The 18236-nt window shown below is 45.8% G+C and overlaps 3 protein-coding genes across 3 annotated transcripts; 1 reads left to right on the top strand and 2 right to left on the bottom strand.

The window, feature by feature from the left end:
• Nucleotides 1-1941: 1941 nt before the first annotated feature.
• Nucleotides 1942-3992, top strand: LOC136542832 (uncharacterized). Its single transcript, XM_066535456.1, has 2 exons — nucleotides 1942-3592; nucleotides 3668-3992. The coding sequence occupies exon 1, from the start codon at nucleotides 2089-2091 to the stop codon at nucleotides 3553-3555; it is 1467 nt and encodes a 488-aa protein (XP_066391553.1). The 5' UTR covers nucleotides 1942-2088; the 3' UTR covers nucleotides 3556-3592; nucleotides 3668-3992.
• A 1049-nt stretch (nucleotides 3993-5041) lies between these two features.
• Nucleotides 5042-7226, bottom strand: LOC136542833 (probable sugar phosphate/phosphate translocator At3g11320). Its single transcript, XM_066535457.1, has 4 exons — nucleotides 6550-7226; nucleotides 5848-5951; nucleotides 5524-5752; nucleotides 5042-5405 (listed from the first exon to the last, which is right to left on the bottom strand). Exons 1-4 carry the CDS (start codon nucleotides 7009-7011, stop codon nucleotides 5256-5258), a joined length of 945 nt encoding a protein of 314 aa, XP_066391554.1. The 5' UTR covers nucleotides 7012-7226; the 3' UTR covers nucleotides 5042-5255.
• Nucleotides 7227-10227: 3001 nt separating this feature from the next.
• Nucleotides 10228-17666, bottom strand: LOC136544708 (arogenate dehydratase 2-like). The gene is made up of 12 exons (XM_066536773.1): nucleotides 17628-17666; nucleotides 17475-17527; nucleotides 12080-12122; nucleotides 11900-11975; nucleotides 11637-11765; nucleotides 11467-11549; nucleotides 11241-11312; nucleotides 11084-11167; nucleotides 10915-11005; nucleotides 10737-10803; nucleotides 10543-10624; nucleotides 10228-10473 (listed from the first exon to the last, which is right to left on the bottom strand). The coding sequence occupies exons 1-12, from the start codon at nucleotides 17664-17666 to the stop codon at nucleotides 10426-10428; spliced, it is 867 nt and encodes a 288-aa protein (XP_066392870.1). The 3' UTR covers nucleotides 10228-10425.
• Between the last annotated feature and the right edge of the window lie 570 nt (nucleotides 17667-18236).

The raw sequence follows: 18236 nt of genomic DNA, 5'->3' as shown, positions 1-18236 counted from the left end.
ACATGACTAAAGATGGCAACGGGCCCCGATACCCGATACCCGACGGGTATTTGATCCATTAGGGGATGGGGATGTGATCATATCTTTACCCGCGGGCATCTAAATGGATAAGAATCTATCCCCGATAGGTATAGCGGGTACGGGAACGTTCCCTGTTTACCCGTCCCCGTTACCCGTTGGGGAACCCGACTATTTGACCTGTCATGCGAGTATTAGGCCCAAAGAAGCTCAACATAGGTATTTTGGTCCAAATATGAACAATCATATATATAGTCTGTGTGTTCTAGGAACCCTAGTTCAATTTTTTCTCACCATCTCCGCCAGCAGCACAAGCATGCCTGCCTCACGAGCGCTCATGCCCCTCGCTTCCTCAGTTCGGTCTCTCTGCCACCTTTGCTCGTCCTCTTCGCAACCTCGCTCCTTCTCCTCGATATCTCCGAGACTCCGACACTTACACCCAGGTGAAGAAGAAGCGTCTCTGATTGCAAAGCTGCGACCCCAAGTGTCCTTGTTTATCGGGTATGCAGTACCCGTCGGGTATCTGTTACCCGACCGATACCGACGGGTACGGGGATGGGCAAGAATCTATACCCGAGACAGTTAACGGGGATGGGGACGGGATGAATTCTCCGTAGCGGGGAAGAGAACGTTCCGGCAATACCCGACGGGTACATCCCCGTTGCCAGGCATGACACTTGGTTGCCCTCGCCTCCCCACTATCAACAACCCTTCCCATCTATGTACCTTCACATGCGCCTAACGGATCACACTGCTACCTCGCTGCCCCGTTCTCAAGCTGCCACAGTTCCTGGTCCTCCTTTCCTCACAGAATCTCATCTCTTAAGCCTTAAAGACTCCTATTGTACTATCAAAAACACCCTAGGACCCCAATTTAATAACATCATTGGCGATTAGTGGCGAAGACAGGGAGCTGAAGGGGGCGGACACCTCTCAACTTTCATATATTCAAATACAACCCTTATGATCTAGCTAATTTACTATGTGATGAAAGGGTAAATGACTTCCCTATTCATCTGCCCCACTAAATTAAATCTAGCTACTAGCTTTGCCACCGGTTGTATATATGTTCTCCTTCCGCCTAATAAAAACTACGAATGTTTTAGGCGTCCAAAGAATAGGTTGTGTGAATTTTATTTGTTGCACTTTCCTTGTTTTTTCTTGATGAGTAGTGGTAGCATGTGGCTATGTAGGCACACCCACATTAAACATTCTCCTCTCTTGGCGGCGAGGAGGAGATGTTGTATATACTCGCTCTATCCCAAAAAGCAATGCAACTATGGATTGTGTGTCAGTAAAAGTGTTTCATGTTTGACCAAGTCTCTAGTGAATGACATTCGCATTTATAGCTTCAAACCAATTTATTATGAAAGCATATTTTGTAATTAATCTAACGATATTTATTTGATATAATAAATATTGATACTTTTTTATCTATATAATTGATCAAAATTAATAAGATACCAAAACATGACACTGTGTTAGAATTATATTCCTTCTGGGACGAAGGGAGTAAGGTGGGAGGAAGACAAGTGGAGGAAGGAAGAACCTAATAACACAACAAAACATCAAGCCCATCTTCTAACACAACCCATTAAAAATGTGTGAAAAAGGCTTGAAGATATATAGAAATATAAACTACTATCATCAAACCCTTAGGAGCGGATGGAGTTGCTGGAAAAAAAATTACTAGGACGAAGGAGGAAAGGGAAAAAGACGGAGTTTAAGGCCCTTGAAATTTCCGATGTAGGTGGGGTAAGCTAATTTTTTTTTTTTTTTTTGGATAAAAAAGCGATGGATGGGCCGCCTGTTTCAGTTCCCAGACAGGGGCCTGCCTGAGAGACTTTTGTGATGGGTGAGGAGAGGGGGGGGAGGGAGAGAGACGGGAGTGAAGTGGAGTGTGGAGAGCAGCAGATCGGAGCAGAAAGCAGGGCAGGCAGGCAGCACCGCAGCAGCAGGCAGGGTGCATCCCTTCCCTTCCCTTCCATCCCCCCACCCCCAGGCCCCATTCCGTTCGAATCGATTCGATCCCCAACCCCATACCCAAACCCTAACCCTACCACCGCCACCATGTCCGCCCGCATCGACCTCAACAACACCGCCGGATCCGCCTCCGCCTCCCAAACCCTGGCGCCAGCGCCACCCAAGCGCGGCCGCGGCCGCCCCCGCAAGAACCCCCCGCCTCCCGCTCACCCGCGCCCTCCGGATCCCGACACCCCCATGGTCGGCGGCTTCGCTCCGGGCGACATGGTCTGGGGAAAGAAGCTCAACCACGCCGCCTGGCCGGGCCTCATCTACTCCGCCGGAGGGAACGGCACCGGCCACGAGGGCCAGCTCCTCGTCTCCTACTTCGGCGACAAGGCCTTCGCCTGGTGCGACGCCGCCGAGCTTAGGCCCTACGAGCCCTACTTCCCCGTCGCCGAGCTATACGACGGCAGCGGCGAGGACTTCGACGCCGCCGTCGAGGCCTCCCTCGACGAGTTCTCCCGCCGCATCGAGGCCGCCCTCGCCTCCGCCGCCCGCCCCTTTGCCCCTGCCGATTTCCTCGCCTCGCTCCACGATCTCGCCGCGGATCGCATGGGCTTCACCAACAGCGTGCAGGCCGCCGTCGCCAAGGCGCATCTCAGAGCCTTCGACGCCTTCAGGGCTCTGCCGGACCCACCTCAGTACACCTTGGAGCTCGGTCTACTCCCACACATCCCGCTCCCGCCACCCAATCCTAAGGCTGCCGCGGATGCCGACACCACCCCCGCTTCCAGGAGGGGCAGGAAGAGGAAGGAGGAACTCGTCAAGGACTACGACTCCGATGAGGACTGGGACCCCAGGAAGAGGGGTGCCACCGACTCTGATTCCGATGTGGATTTCGACGGCAGGAGAGGATCCAGGGGCAGGGGCAGTGGCGGCGGCGGCGGCGGTGGCAGTGGCGCGCCCCGTGGCAGGCCTCGAGGGAGGCCCAGGAAAACAGATGCCTGCAGGGACCCTGCACCACCGCTCAAGGACGACGACGACGGCATTCAAGACAAACTTGAGTATCCATCGGCTGCTGAGATGTTGCTGCAGCTTTTGTCGGTCGCCGCTGATCCTGTAAATGGCAATTATGACTCTGCTCCTGTGATTGTTAGCTTCTTCTCAAAGCACAAGGACTCCGAGGCGCCTAGTGTATATGAAGATAAAGAGTTGCTTGAGACTTTTGGTTGCAAGAAGGGTAGGAAAAAGTCCATCGTAAGCTTGGGCCCAGCTACAAAGTCTGAAGCCGGCGATGATAAGGATCAGTTCATGTCTGCGGATGGTCAGAGGGGCCGGAGGAAGTCTGCTGGGAGCTTGTACTCAGCTAGAAAGGCTGAAGATTCATATTGGTGTGATATCATCATCAGCGATTTCGACGACGGAGATAGTGACTATGAAGGTCGCAAGAGGAAGCGGCCCTCTCAGAATACTAACAGGAGTGTCAATAAGAAGATGAAGCAGGAGGAGCAGCCACCTCAAGGAGCCCCATCGGATGTGAAAAATGGGGCTCCTACATATCCTTCATCTTAAATGCTGCATTCTGGACTGGATATGCTGTGATTCAGAGGTACACATTCTTTGATTGTTCCCAACTAAAGTTCCGTATTCATTTGCTTATCAAATTTTCATATGGTGAATTCAGGAAATGCACCATGAAGTTTGGAGCAACGGAGCATAAGTTGGTGTCACTGACTTAGAGTTAGGATGGCTCACTGACCGGGTCACATTAGTCACTGAGTTGAGTGAGCAAATTTTAGGCTTTCTGTGGTTACATGCATCCAGACGACTGGTTCTGTACTTGGTACGGGAGTTAGCTTATGTTAAATCATTAGATTGTAGAGTAGATTCTGTACCGTGATGCGCTTCCCTTTATGTTAGCAACCTATCTTTTTTGTATTGCCTAGTAATTGCACAGCTGTGGATCTCTCTATTATGTCGTGTTTTTTCAGCGTATGCTTCCCCTTTTAGCTCCTAGTTCACTTCAACTCCTATAGAATGCAGTGCTTTCGTGCTTTATCAGCAGCAACTGTCTATTTGATTGTCGCGAGGCTAGTGAAGCAGCAACTCCTATGAAGTTCACAAGAGCATGCACTTCAGCTCCTATAAAACGAGCCATGATGGGCGAGCTGAAGCCATGATGCTGTCCATGGTCATATCTGATACGTGAGGAAGTGCATGCTCTTGTGTACTGTGCTGTGCTTTACAAAATAAGGTGTCCATTCAGATTTTGCTAAAAGAAGATAATAGTGCTATTGTTGTGCCACCATGGGGAGAACTGTGAATCTACTGTCCAATTTTTTTAGTGTATATGCTCCACTTGGGGGTGATTGCTTGCTATGCATTTTGTGACGTCGGGACCTGTTTCTGTGCTTATCAGTTTTGCTGCCTTCTACATGTGCATTCAGATCGTTGCTTGATGTAAATTCAGCGGGCATGATTTGGGGCGTGTTTGGATGGTGTCTACAACCTTAGAACGCTACTCCCTCTATCCTATAATATATTGTGTTCTGGCCTCTGAAATTTATCCTCAAATATAAGCGATTCGGGAAACAAAAAAGATAAGCTTTACTAAATAGAAATACTTGATTCAGCACTTGCCATATTTTTGTATAAGGGAAATGGAATCAAAGTTCAATAAATTAGGAAGTTGAGTGAGGGTCCATGCGTTGTCTGAGGATAACTAGAATGGACAGGACGGACTAGGGGTGTCCGTCAGTGTCACACTTTCTAGTTGTTTCGTTTGCCACAAAGTTTATATGCCCTACGTGTCTTTACGCGTGCGTTTGATGGGCAAAAAGAGCTCGAGGTTAGTGAGCCGGCTTGGTTCGGTTCGTTCATATGTTCAGACAAAACGAACTGAGTCTCCTCCATCTTAGCTTGTTTTTTCTTTGATTAACGAGCTACTCTTGGGCCAAACGAGCCCTCAGCTGGCCATTGTGGAAAATTTTCACACGAACAATGCATGAACAGGAAAAATTCCCATGTTCCGACAAACAATGAACGCAAACGGACATGGCTAGTCACAACACATAAAGAATTAATCACTATATTTCTTTCCTTTTCTGTGGATCACACCATACCATTGGTGTGGGGTTGGGAAGGCGTTTTGTTTTGAATAAATAAAAAGAATACAAGTAATTATTCGCAGTGCTGTTGTATGTGCTCACAAAACTATAGCTGATATATCCAAGAAAGAGTACTAGGCTTGCTTCGTCCTATTGCTGCCGATTTCATTGCTTGGTTCGCTTCTTAGCTTCACTGTAAAGAAGCACCCCTATGACAGTCAGCGTGTAGCCCAGCATCCCAGTTATAGACACCGGGTTCCTGAATATCAAGATGGAGATCACAACTGCAACCGCTCCTTTTGCGTTGCCCAGGACCTGTAGCCAAGCGCAGTCAGGTCAGACATGAGGAGAACCATGCTCGCTCTCAGCATCAACGTGTCATGTGTTTCCTAACTGACTAGGAATCCAGGGCAGGGCAGGAAGCATGGCATACCTGTAGGGTTAATGCACTGGTATGCTTTGTCACCAGGAAGTTGGTCAGATTCACGAAGTAGGCCAAGGAAGAGTTGAAGAGCAGGTACCAAATTATGTTGATGTCCTTCTTGGCCAGTTGTATCGTAATGGCAATAACATTATCCTCCATGAAGATAGTTGCAGGGACCAAGAGAAGAACAGCGATTGGCGCCATGTACATGAGCAGGTTCATGGAATTAATCTTCTCCCTGCGAGTTGACAAACGGAACAGAGCTAGCTTCAGTTTCAATACACGCACAGGTTTGGAAGAGGCAAACAGGCAATCTGTGATCCCCGACATTACCCATCAGAAGACATAAGAATCCCTTGCAAGACCGTCTTGAGTGCCCTCGCAGCAGTTGCTCCAACACACATGATGAACCCAAACAGATTAAAGCTGGGCTCGCCCTGCAAGAATTTGAATAGGAGTACTTGCTTAATCAAGAGGATGGCCCACTCAGCTCAAAGCTTGCTTCAATTTATTTAGTTTTATTAGGAGACCAACTTCACCCTTAGAGTTCATCATCAATCAAAGGTGAAGAATTTTGTTAGATCAGTAGTATATCAAACATAACTCATGAGTGATCGATTAATAAGAAGATTGTCCTTCATGAATAATGGCAATGGCAAAAAGGAGAATCAAGAATGCTCTATAGTGTCCACGCGGCTGCCTATACAAGTACAACTACAGTGTGCCCCTTTATTTTGCATGTCTTATTATTGAATTGATGAAAAGAAGGGGGGAAAAAAAAAGACCTGCGAAGATTGAGGTGCGTGGCTACAATAACAATCCTGGTGAATATGCCCAGTACTACCAGAAGTACTTAGAATCCAATCCAATTGGGAATGCTAAATGCTGAATGATGAGAACCGCACGCGGCGAGATCTATAAGCACAGATCCGTATGCCGGGAATTGGGGATCTCGCCACCCGCCACACCCCTCGCGCGCAAAGGGATGATATATGGACAGGGAGGGGAGATATGGAGGTCGGAAACGGAACTTACGCCGCTGGCGATGATGACACCGGTGACGACGGGCACGAGCGCGAGGTAGGTGAGGAAGGACTCGCGCTTGACGGTCATGAGGTAGGCGAAGACGGCGGTGAAGAAGGGGGTGGTGGCGCCGACAGCCTGGTTGAAGGAGACGGGCAGGTAGCGGAGGGAGATGTTGCCTGAGACGACGGAGGCGCAGAAGACGAGGCTGAGCGCGGCGATCTTGGCGAGCTGGAGGCGGGAGCGCGGGAGCTGCATGGGTACGATGCGGAGCCAGGCGATGGCGGCGTAGGAGAAGAGGGAGCAGGCAGACATGTGGCACATGGTGAGGAAGATGGGATACTTGAAGCCGTAGTTGCTGAGCAGGTACTTGTTGAGCAGCAGAACCCCGATGTTGGACGAGTACCACGCCGTGACAAGGCCCACCGTGAAGAGGCGGCCCTTGCCGCCGCCGCCGGCATCCTTGCCCGTCATCCCCTTCCCCTCCCTTACCTCTGGGTGTGGGTGGACGATGGGGATCGGGTTCTGGTAGGAACTGTTGGTATTGGGTCGCCGGCCGGGGAGGGAAAAGAAGAGAGGGCGGAGGAAGAGGAAGAGGGGGAGGAGAGAGAGGGAGACGTATGCTTTCAATGCAAGTGACCATCTTCTCCTCGCTCCTTAGGCCCCCTTTGGATCTCGGGGGAATTGTAGGAAAAACGTAGAAACGCAAAAAAGGTAGGAAATAAAAAACATAGGAATCCAACCCTTTCCTTCGTGGCCACCAGTAGCCTTTGGATGACTCCGTCGTTCTCCTGTCTCGTGCGGCTGGGAGCGGACACGGAGAGAGAGAAAGAAGGGGAGAAGCAGAGAAGCGGAGGTGGCCTGCAGCGCTCTTCCCGCGCCTCCTCCGCCGGCGCCGAAGCCCGGACGCGCGCCGCCCCGACCCACCTCCGCGCGGCGCCCCAACCGAGCGGCCTCCTCCACCGGCACCCCGAGCCGCCTCCTCCGCGCCGTCGCCCCGAGCCGCCTCCGCCGGCACGGCGCCTAGAGCTCGCTTGGCGCGTCGGCAAGCCACAGCTCGTCCGTCCCCGTCGTCGCCGCCGTTGTCCTCCGCCGAGGCCCGAGCTGGAGCAGTCCCCCTACTCGTCGGCGTCGTCGTCGTCGCTGGCGGCCTCCTCGATGGATCCGCGGGATCCGCCGGCAAGGGAGGCAAGGGAGCTGGAGAGGGGCGTCGCGGCCACCGGAGGCAGGAGAGGGGCGTCGGCGTCGCGCAAGTGAGCAAGCACGCTCTCTCTCCGCGATTTGCCTCGGACTTCCGCCACAGAATGAGCTCGAACCGGATGTTTACGTTCCTGCGCTCACAGTGAGAGAACAATGCTTCCTCTGGAATCGATCCTACGTTTTTCCTTCGTGAACCAAAGGAGTGTTGACGTCAGCAAAACCGTAGGAATCGATTCCTGTGGTTTCCCTTCGATTCCCCCGCGAACCAAAGAGGGCCTTACTCTTTTTTACTTTATATACATACTATTATTAATTTTATTAAAAAATAGCATGTTTTTTTTGACTCATTGTCACTACAATTCCTCATGACTCATTAGCACGGCTCAAGGGATCATTGTTGTTTTTTTTTCTCGTTTATGTTGTTCATGGATGTTTCTCCTTATTTATTAGTGTTCTTTTTCTCGACTCCTTTACCTTGTTCGCTCAATCGTTTACGTGGCTTATAAGCTGACTGATGCTGTTTTGTTGTGAGAGAAAAACATTACAGCATGGCTGATACGATCAAGCGAACAAGGTGCTTGTTTTATACCTATGGGTGTATGACCCAACAATGTATAAAGTCTGGCCTCCTCCATTTTCAGTCTCCCAGGTATTAGTGAAAAAATATTCAATACTACTATCCTCCCACTCTCGATGACATCTAAAAATTCTCATTAGTACAAAACAATAAATAAACATTTTGGTGGGTTTGTTAAATTAGATTGACATCCATTGTCAATCCACCAAAACTCATGAGATGAGACGAACCACCTTAAGGCCCCGTTTGGTATGGCTTTAGCTCCTCCTAAAAAGAGCTTTGGCTATGGCTCTTCATGTGGACCAGCTTCTCTTGTGCACCTAGAGCCGTTTTGAAAAAACTTTGGCAAAAACGACTCTAGTGGTAGTTTTATAATAGTTTTATTAGGTTTGTAAGGAGGAGCTAGGAGAAATCACTATTTTCGTTTTTGGCTCCTCTATACAAAAGCAGTTTCGGTTCCTCCAGGCTCTTTCCAAGAATCCATTTTTTATGTCTGGAGCTGAAAACCTGTCAAACGAGGCCTCGTGATTTCCCATTTCACGGACCAAATATCCCACCCTAGCTGACCATTCGAATGTCCTATTCATTTCTTTCCGAATTCTTCATCAAGTCTAACTGTTTCACAAGCTAAAATTGCCCAAATAAAACCACTACTTTGTTTTTTATTTGACCGTGAACATATAAAAAAGTTAATGTAGATTTGAAATGTACTCATAAAGAAATTATTTTACTAGATTCACCACTAAAACTACATCCCAAATACCTAGTCACCTTTTCTTTGAAATGCCATATTTTGTATTAAAGTTATTGGTCAATGTACCACCTTGCGCTTAAACTTACCAGCCATGGTACTGTGTTTTTCTCTCATAACAAATCAGCAAATAGTATTTTTCAGCCTGACTTTTCATTCAGCGAAGCAAACAGTACTACCAGAGGGAGTATTTCGTTCGTTGAGGCTTTTGCAGGGAAAGTAAAGCTTTTCTTTTTCTCATATATAAGCAACTATGAGTTTATTTATATATATTAATTAAAGTCATATTAGCGCTGCTACACGTACACGTACACTTGGCTGGAGGCCGGGACGTGATTTGAGTCCGGCGTGCAAGTTGGAGGTCAAAAGCTGTATGGGTTCTTTTTAACAAGTTAAGTTTTGATCACAAGTTTTGAGTTAAAAAAGAAAGTTGAGTTGAAGGCACTCGACATCCATCTCCTGTTTGTTATTTGAGCCACACACAGCAATTGTGAAAATGAAAGGAAGGCAGAGCCGCAGAGGTGATCGGATCTGCAACGCAATGTTAGGCAACAACCCCCATCTACACTACGTATATGTATATAGTATATAGATTTTAAACACAAGTGGTGGAAGAAACCGCGCAGGCATGAGAAGTGGAAAGCACATGCTTTTCGCTGAAATTTGACTTATGTTGATGCTTATGCTAATTTATTGTGAGAGGAAAATAATGTTTGTTCGTTGAAAAGTACCGCTGAAGTAGTGCTGAAGAACAGGACATAACCACTAGTGCAATGTTTTCCTGACGCTCAATCTTAACCATCGCAGTTGCATCATCAATAGGACAGATTAGAATTCTCCAGCAACGTTCTATTGTACCAAAGGTTTACCAGCCATCATCTCCTTTTCTTTTCTATTAGGTTCTATATATGTAAACAGATACCGTATCTTTTCACAAAGTTCTTGGAATGAAATTATAAGACATGAATTGTAGGTTCTTGATATGAAATTCGAGACATGAATAGAATTAGAGATAGAGGTCCTCCTGAGACATACTTCAACCAGAAATGAACACTAAAATTTGGTTTATATTGATGTTTATACTGATTTATTGTAAGAGAAAAACATTGTTCGTTGAAAAGTACTGCTGAAGTAGTTCAAGCGAATAGGGCAGCTAGTGCCACGTGCTAACACTTTTCCACGACAACCAGAGAGGATAAAACGACTCCGGGGTGGGGATATGAACTACAATCAACTATGAATTTGCAAAAGTAATCGACAAGATCTCTTCACCACTAACTAATAATAAAGAAGAGAAGGAAAAAGATGCCATCCTCAACTATTCATTGGCCATAGAGGCACTTGTCATTTCACCCTTCACTCACATCTGTAGGTAGCTCCCAAGAACTTTTAGGAAAGTGGCGAATTCCTGTGGATCAAAATGAATCTGAATCAGCTCTTGCTTACCGCATTGACATAATAACTGAGAAAACAATACCTTCAAGTTTTCAAGAGCATTTTGAGCATTTGGATCAGCCATTGATGCTTCAAGATCTACATCGAAGAGGTAGTCGAAGTGCCTGGCTCAACAGTGTGAAAAGGGTGATATGAGGAGCATGTCTATACAAGCAGTTTAGAAAAATCTCAGATTCTACACCCTAAAGAAACTTAAATGGTAAAATTAGTTCCTACTTCAGTAGTGCAGAACGGTTATCATCAGCTACACGTAGAGGCCTTTTCTTGTGTGGGTGGCTTTCCATTTGCAAGACATATAGAGCAAAGTTGCGCTGCTAAGTTCTCTCTTGGGAGGCGGGATGGACCGAGAAGGGGGAGCATAATAAGTGTTTTCAAGAATGAAAATGACAAAGTACCTTTGTGAGGTTGATTTTTCGCAGAGCAAACACCGCGAGTGCTTTGAACAGTTGACCAGGTCCTTCTTCTAGAGAGAAGACTATGCTGGTCTAGAGGTAATGATCTTATATTATTTCACTACCAAGGGGATGGGCATGAACGGTTTGAAGATTATCGGCATCTCATACCTTGAATGGCTTGTCAGTGTGAGGAATAATGGGTTCTCGAGCTAGCATCATAAAACGGGTAACATTGTCTGTGTCATCCCGTAGGTGGAGTCGGATCTCTCTTCAAGGAAAGAAGGAATTGTTTCATAAATTCATAATACAGTTGCTGTGCCTGGATGTTTTCTGCAAGAATATCCAGCGCATAAAGTTGAGCAGCTAATGAGCTAGCAACTGCAGCAGTGTCTTGGAGCTTTTGTTCCGCAATAAATAATCAATTTGATAGCGTGTACAACCAAACAATCAGATATTCAATTTGCTACGCAAATAGCCTAATAAGGGAAACATATAATGATCGTAGATTCAGTGTCTTGGGTACGTAAAGTAGAAGAAAAAAACAATGATACCTTTGCTGCACCTACTGTATCATCAACAGCTTCCCTATGCTCAATTCCTAACTTGGTCAACGTTTGTTCACATTGTGCAAAGCCTAATGTAATTGGTATGTAGAAAGGTTCCTTTAGAGAGTTGAACAAGGCTGAGAATAGATGTACGAAGTTGGTTTCTAAAATAAGACTTACTTGGGGATGGCTCATAGCGCTTCGCAAGTTTTCAATCTTGACGCCTCGATTCGCCAACAAGCAATGACGAACTGCAAGCCGTACATCACCAACGATGTGCAACCTATGGCGAAGCAGGAGGTTATCACCCTGTTTGCTTGGGTTTGTTTGGTTTATAAGCCATACTTTTTCAGCCAACGAACAATATTTCTCTCTCACACAAAATTAGCCAATAGTACTTTCAGCCATGGCTTATCAGCCAAACAAGCCCAGCGAACAGAGTTGCGATGTATTCTACCACCTAAGGAATTCTCAAGAGGTAATACTGCCTGATCAGCAATAGATGTTTCGACAGCCTGTTTCCAAGTGCAGCATCGCACAAAAATAGCCGTCAGAAGAATTTTTGACTTGTAAGGTGAGGGGATAGGGATGTCTTGCTGAGGCTCGGGGGTACCCATACCTGGAAGGCGGTCTTGAAGAATTCACAGGGCACGGTGTGACAACTCTTTTAGGTTGATCTCTTCACCAAGATTGGCCCAATGGCCAACTTGGGCCTTGATCCCACACTCTGATGGGGGGCGCCCAACTTTACATGGTTGGTGAGCCCCCGTCGCACTGTGCTATATAAAGAGGTGGGAGTCGGCGGCTCACAGGACGAGGTTGACCGCAACCATAGTACCCCACCGACACAACCCTAACCGATTAAGGGTGCGTAGCAGCAGCGGGAAGCGCCGCCACCGTTCTTCACTACCTCGCCGTCATCGTCTACGCCACCGCCGGACTCCACTGCTACCCCTAAACCAACACCCGTTCACCTACACTGACGCCATGGCGAGCTCCTCCCACCAAGCCCACTGATGGTCTGTGCCTCTACCTCTCTCCCCTTCTCTCTCTCTCTCTAGTTCTCTTTCTAGTCGATCTAGGTTGTTTTATCTCGAATAGAAGCATGTACACCCGCTAGATCTATGCCTAGTTGACCCTTATTTGAGAATGAAGTACGATCTTGATCGTGCGAAGTGGGATAGTTCAAACCGCAAGTGTATGATGGTGATTAAAGGCTCCATTGAGGATCCAATAAGGGGATCAATCCCAAAATGTACCACCGCTACTGAGTATCTCAAGAAGGTGGAGACTCAGTTTATTGGCTCTTCAAAGGATTATACAAGCACTCTTATTAAGAAGTTAGTAAATGAGAAATACTTTGGTGGAGGAATTAGAGAGCACATATTGAAGATGAGCAACATGGCATCTAAGCTCAAGCTAATGGACTTGGGACTTAAGGATGAGTTCTTAATTCTTTTAATTTTTGCTTCTTTGCCCAAAGAGTATGAGACTTTTGTTGTGAACTACAACTTACAACCAGATAAGTGGGACATTGAGAAGCTCATTGCAATGTGTGTGCAAGAAGAGGAGAGGCTTAAGAGGTCACATGGTGACTCAGCCAACCATGTGAAGGAATATAAAAGGAAGAACTTTAACAACAAGAAAGACAAACCACAAGGAAAACCTTAGTGGGAGAATAGCTCATCCTCTAAGTCATAAGGAAAGGTCCCACAGAGAGATCACCATCAGAAATCCAACTATGTTCAAGTAGACAAGGACACCTATAAATGGTGCAAGAAGACTAGACACTATCAGAAGGATTGTTTAGATTTTCTGAAGCATCTGATGAGAAAATGTGAGGACATTATTATATTCATAGATGAGTCCTTGTATTTAAGTTATGTAAAATCTACTTGGTGGATTGATTTAGGTGCAACTATTCATGTTGCAAATTCATTACAGGGAGTCCATACGAGGAGGACCCTGCAAAGAGGAGAAAGACGCATTAAGATGGCAAATGGAATCCAAGCTGAAGTTGAAGCCATCGGAGAACTCCCATTAGAATTAAATGATGGCTTTGTATTTAAGCTTACAGATGTCCTTCATGTACCCTCTTTGCATACAAACTTAATAAGTGCCTCACGGTTAGACGATGATGGATATGATTACCATTTTGGTAATGACTAATGTAAGATAATGTTTAATCATAAGTGTGTTGGTCTTGTCTTCCGACAAGATGAGCTTTATTTATTATCGCTTTCTAAGAATGTGAATGCTATGAGCACTAAGAATGAGAATACCTCCTCATCTATGAATGCCAAACGAAGCGCGGAAATTTTAGAAATAATTCACATAGATATTTGTGGTCCTTTTCCTGTAAAAAGTGTGGATGGTTATGCTAGGAACCTTGGTCCTGCTAGAAAGGGACCGTAGGTTGTATGCGTGGGAGGTTGGAGGGCGAGGTCGAAGTGCATGAGGAAGATGGCGCGGCGGCGCCGTGGCTGCAGCGAGGGAGCGGCGGCTGCGGCTGTAGCCTAGAACCCTCGTGCAGCTACAGTAAAGTTAGCTAGGGTTAGGAACTCCCGGCTCCCAGGGGAAGCCAGAAATAATAGATTGTTTCTGCTTAATTTCCCAAAGTAGTCTTACAAAGTATTTATGTCCTCTAATAATAATAATGGAAATAACCCCCTAATAATTATAGTAATTCTGATATAAACTAAATGCTAATGACTTGGGCCTTCTGGCGCCTGGTGTACTGGAGGCCCGTCATAACAGGTTATGATTCATTTATAATATTCATAGATGATTATTCTCGTTATGGCTATATTTATCCAATTAAGAAAAGATCAGAAGCATTAGATAAAGTTAAGATATTTAAGGCTGAAGTAGAAAATCAGCATAATTTAAAGATTAAGATAGTAAGATCCGACCGTGGGAGAGTACTACGGTCGAGATACCCCATATGGCCAAGTTCCTGGACCTTTTGCAAAGTTTTTATAGGAAAATGGCATAATTGCCCAGTACTCTACACCGGGCGAGCCTCGGTAGAATAGAGTAGCTGAAAGACGCAACCATACCTTAATGGATATGGTGAGAAGTATGATAAGTTACTCCACTTTACTGATAAGTGTATGGATGGGGCGTTAAAAACCGCCATTCATATTCTCAATTGAGTACCAAGCAAGTCGGTGTCCAAAACACCATATGAGTTGTGGATAGGAAGGAAACCCTCACTTAACCACTTACGTATGTGGGGCTGTCCAGCCGAGGCTAAAGTATTTAACCCAAATATTGGAAAGCTAGACTCTAAAATAGTCAGTTGTCATTTAATTGGCTATCCAGATAAGTCAAAAGGTTATCGTTTCTACTATCTTGACAGACATACGAAGTTTGTAGAAACAAGACACGATGTGTTCTTGGAGGATGATATGGTCAAGGGGAGCATAGTAGTGCGAGAAATTAACTTTAAGGAGAAGTGGGTATACATGCCCACTCCGATGGTTCAGGAGCCATTTGTCTCGCTACCTATTGCTACTGCACCAATAGTATAAGACACTATAGTGACATCACCTGTTATTAGTTCTCTCATGGCAACAATAAATGAACATGAGGAACCTATCCTTCAGGATCCTATAGAACAAGTTGTCGCACATGAGGAAGAGCAACAACAACCCCATATAGAACAAGTGCCAACTAATGAGGCCCCCAGAAGGTCTCAAAGAGCTACAAAACCAGCCATTCCTGATGACTACGAAGTCTATGAATGTGAAGAATTTCAAATGGAGGGTGATCCCACCTCATTTGAAGAAGCCATGAGAAGCGCTCACTCATCAAAGTGGCTTGAAGCCATGCAAGATGAAATGAGATCAATGAGCACCAACGGTGTTTGGAACTTAGAAAGAATTCCTAAAGGAGCCAAGACAATAGGCTGTAAATGGGTCTACAAAACTAAATATGACTCCAAAGGGAATGTGGAAAGATTTAAAGCGTGACTTGTGACGAAAGGTTTTACGCAAAGAGAGAGAATAGATTATAATGAGGCATTTTCTCCAGTCCCATGCAAGGATTCTTTTAGAATCATAATGGCGTTAGTGGCGCATTACGATTTAGAATTACATCAGATAGATGTAAAGACGGCTTTCCTTAATAGGAATTTAGATGAGAATGTCTACATGGCACAATCAAAAGGTTTTGTCATGAAAGAAAAAGAACATATGGGATGCCGCTTGAACAAACCCATTTATGGCTTAAAACAAGCCTCTAGACAGTGGTATTTAAAGTTTGATGGAACAATAAAAAAGTTTAGGTTTAAAGAGACTGTTGAGGACAATTGCATTTATATAAAGTTCAAGAATGGGAAATTTATTTTCCTAATCCTGTATATGGATGACATCTTACTTGCTAGTAGTGATGTTAACCTACTACTAGAGACGAAGAAGTTCTTGTCCTCAAACTTTAATAAGAAAGATCTCAGTGAAGCTTCATTTGTTTTAAGAATAGAGATTCACGGAGATAGAAGAAAGGGGGCTTTAGGATTATCGTAAAAGGCATACTTAGAAAAGGTTCTAAAGAAATACAGTATGCATGTGTGTAAGCCTTCACCTGCTTCTATAGTCAAGGGCGATAGTTTTGGGGAATTCCAATGTCCCAGAAACCAATATTGTATTGATCGAATGAAAGCGGTTCCATATGCTTTAGCTGTAGAAAGTTTGCAGTATGCTCAAGTATATACACGCCCTGACTTAGCATTTATTATCGGGATACTTGGCAGATATCAGAGTAATCCAGAAATAGAACACTGGAGAATGGTAAAGAAAGCTTTGCGTTATTTGGAAGGCACAAAAGGTCTCATGCTAACGTATAGAAGATCTGATTCCCTACATATAGAAGGGTATTCAAATTCAGATTTTGCGGGAGATGTAGATGATAAAAAATCCACATTAGGTTATGTATTTACTCTCACAGGGGGAGCTATATCATGGAAAAGCTCTAAGCAAACCATCACTGCATCATCCACGATGTATGCCGAGTTTGTAGCATGTTATGAGGCCATAGGGCAGGTGAACTAGCTAAAGAAATTTATGCCCGGGTTGAAAGTGGTCGATGACATTCATAAGCCACTCAAGTTGTACTGCGATAATGAGCCAGCAGTATGTTATGCTCACAACAATAAGTCAAGTGGTGCTGCCAAACACATTGATATAAAGTTTTATATTATGAAAGACAAAGTTCGGGGTCATTCTATTAGTCTCGAGCATATAAGTACAAAGAAAATGCTTGCGGATCCGCTTACAAAAGGCTTACCACCCAATATGTTTAGAGAACACTTAGCCGGCATGGGTTTACAAGAAAGCCTATGATTCCAGGACAATAAAGGCCTAGTTGAGAATCTATTTCAAAATAGAGAGGTGCATTGTAGTTGTTAATCTAATGGTACTAACTGTTGTGACGAGGCATGCTCTATGCACTAATCTGTGATGGAATAGGAAAAAGAGATAAGTATTTTAAGTTTAAAACAAGAGGTGAGATCAAGGGGGAGAATGTTAGGTTGATCTCTCCACCAAGATTGGCCCAATGGCCAACTTAGGCCTTGATCACGTGCCCTAATCGGGGGCGCCCAATCCTACATGGTTAGTGGGCTCCTGTCGCACTATGATATATAAAGAGGTGGGGGCTGGTGGCTCGCAGGACGAGGTTGATCACAGCCACAATACCCCACCGACACAACCCTAACCGATCAAGAGTGCGCATTAGTGCGGGAAACGCCACCATCGTTCTTCACCGCCTCGCCATCGCCAGGACGTCTACGTCGCCACCGAACTCCACTGCTACCCCTACACCGACACCCGTTCACCTACACTGATGCCATGGCGAGCTCCTCCGCCAAGCCCACCGATGGTCTATGCCTCTACCTCTCTCCCCTTCTCTCTCTCTCTCTAGTTCTCTTTCTAGTTGATCTAGGTTGTTTTATCCCGAATAGAAGCATGTACACCCGCTAGATCTATGCCTAGTTGACCCTGGTTTATGCTTACAAACTCGAGTATGCCTTCCTGGCGGCCGCTTCACTGTAGGCTCCGGGGCAACCCTGATTAAGCAGGAAACCAAGTGGTAATAAGGCCAATTGGTAGAGAAAGGAAGGAGGACTGGAGGTGAGAGAGATTTGATGATGTATTACTACTACCTACCTGGTAGGCGACCTTCAATCCATCCCTAGTCGGCTCCATCAGATCCGCACTTGTCAGAGGCCCTAAACCCACCCAACCATTCATTCATTCAAACTTAGCACATCCATGATCCATCGCATACACATGTTATAATCATAATGAGGTGAGGTGAGGTGGTAGAAATTTGATCCAATCCTACAAGGCAGCGAGATGGGGTCGCGGGAGGTCAGCACAGGCACGTCGGATCAATCGGGGTCGCCGTCGCCTAGTGGCTGCTGCGGTGAGGGCGACGCGAAGGCGGAGGCAGAGGCGGAGATGGAGCGGTGGTGGCTGGCGTGCACGGGCATGATGAGGGTACGGGGAGTCAGGCGACTATTGGTGCTTCCTCATGCGGCAAAAATAAGAAGAATGAAATTTACGTCTCTGGCTAACTAATCATTTTATCCACTTAGTCTTAGGGAAAGGACCCAAGGAGGCATACCCTGATTGAGTGACCGTCAATTTGCATGATTTTTGCATAAGGCATGGGTTCATTCTTTTCGAGATGCAAAGAAACATATTCAATTTATCACTATAATGATTTAATTTGAAGTCCTGTAGCAACGAGCGGGGTATTCTCTAGTTTTATAA

Source organism: Miscanthus floridulus, chromosome 3, assembly GCF_019320115.1.
Source record: "Miscanthus floridulus cultivar M001 chromosome 3, ASM1932011v1, whole genome shotgun sequence".
Lineage (NCBI taxonomy): Eukaryota > Viridiplantae > Streptophyta > Magnoliopsida > Poales > Poaceae > Miscanthus > Miscanthus floridulus.
The sequence above is the reverse complement of the archived record's forward strand: the minus strand, read 5'-3'. Positions and strand labels throughout refer to the sequence as shown.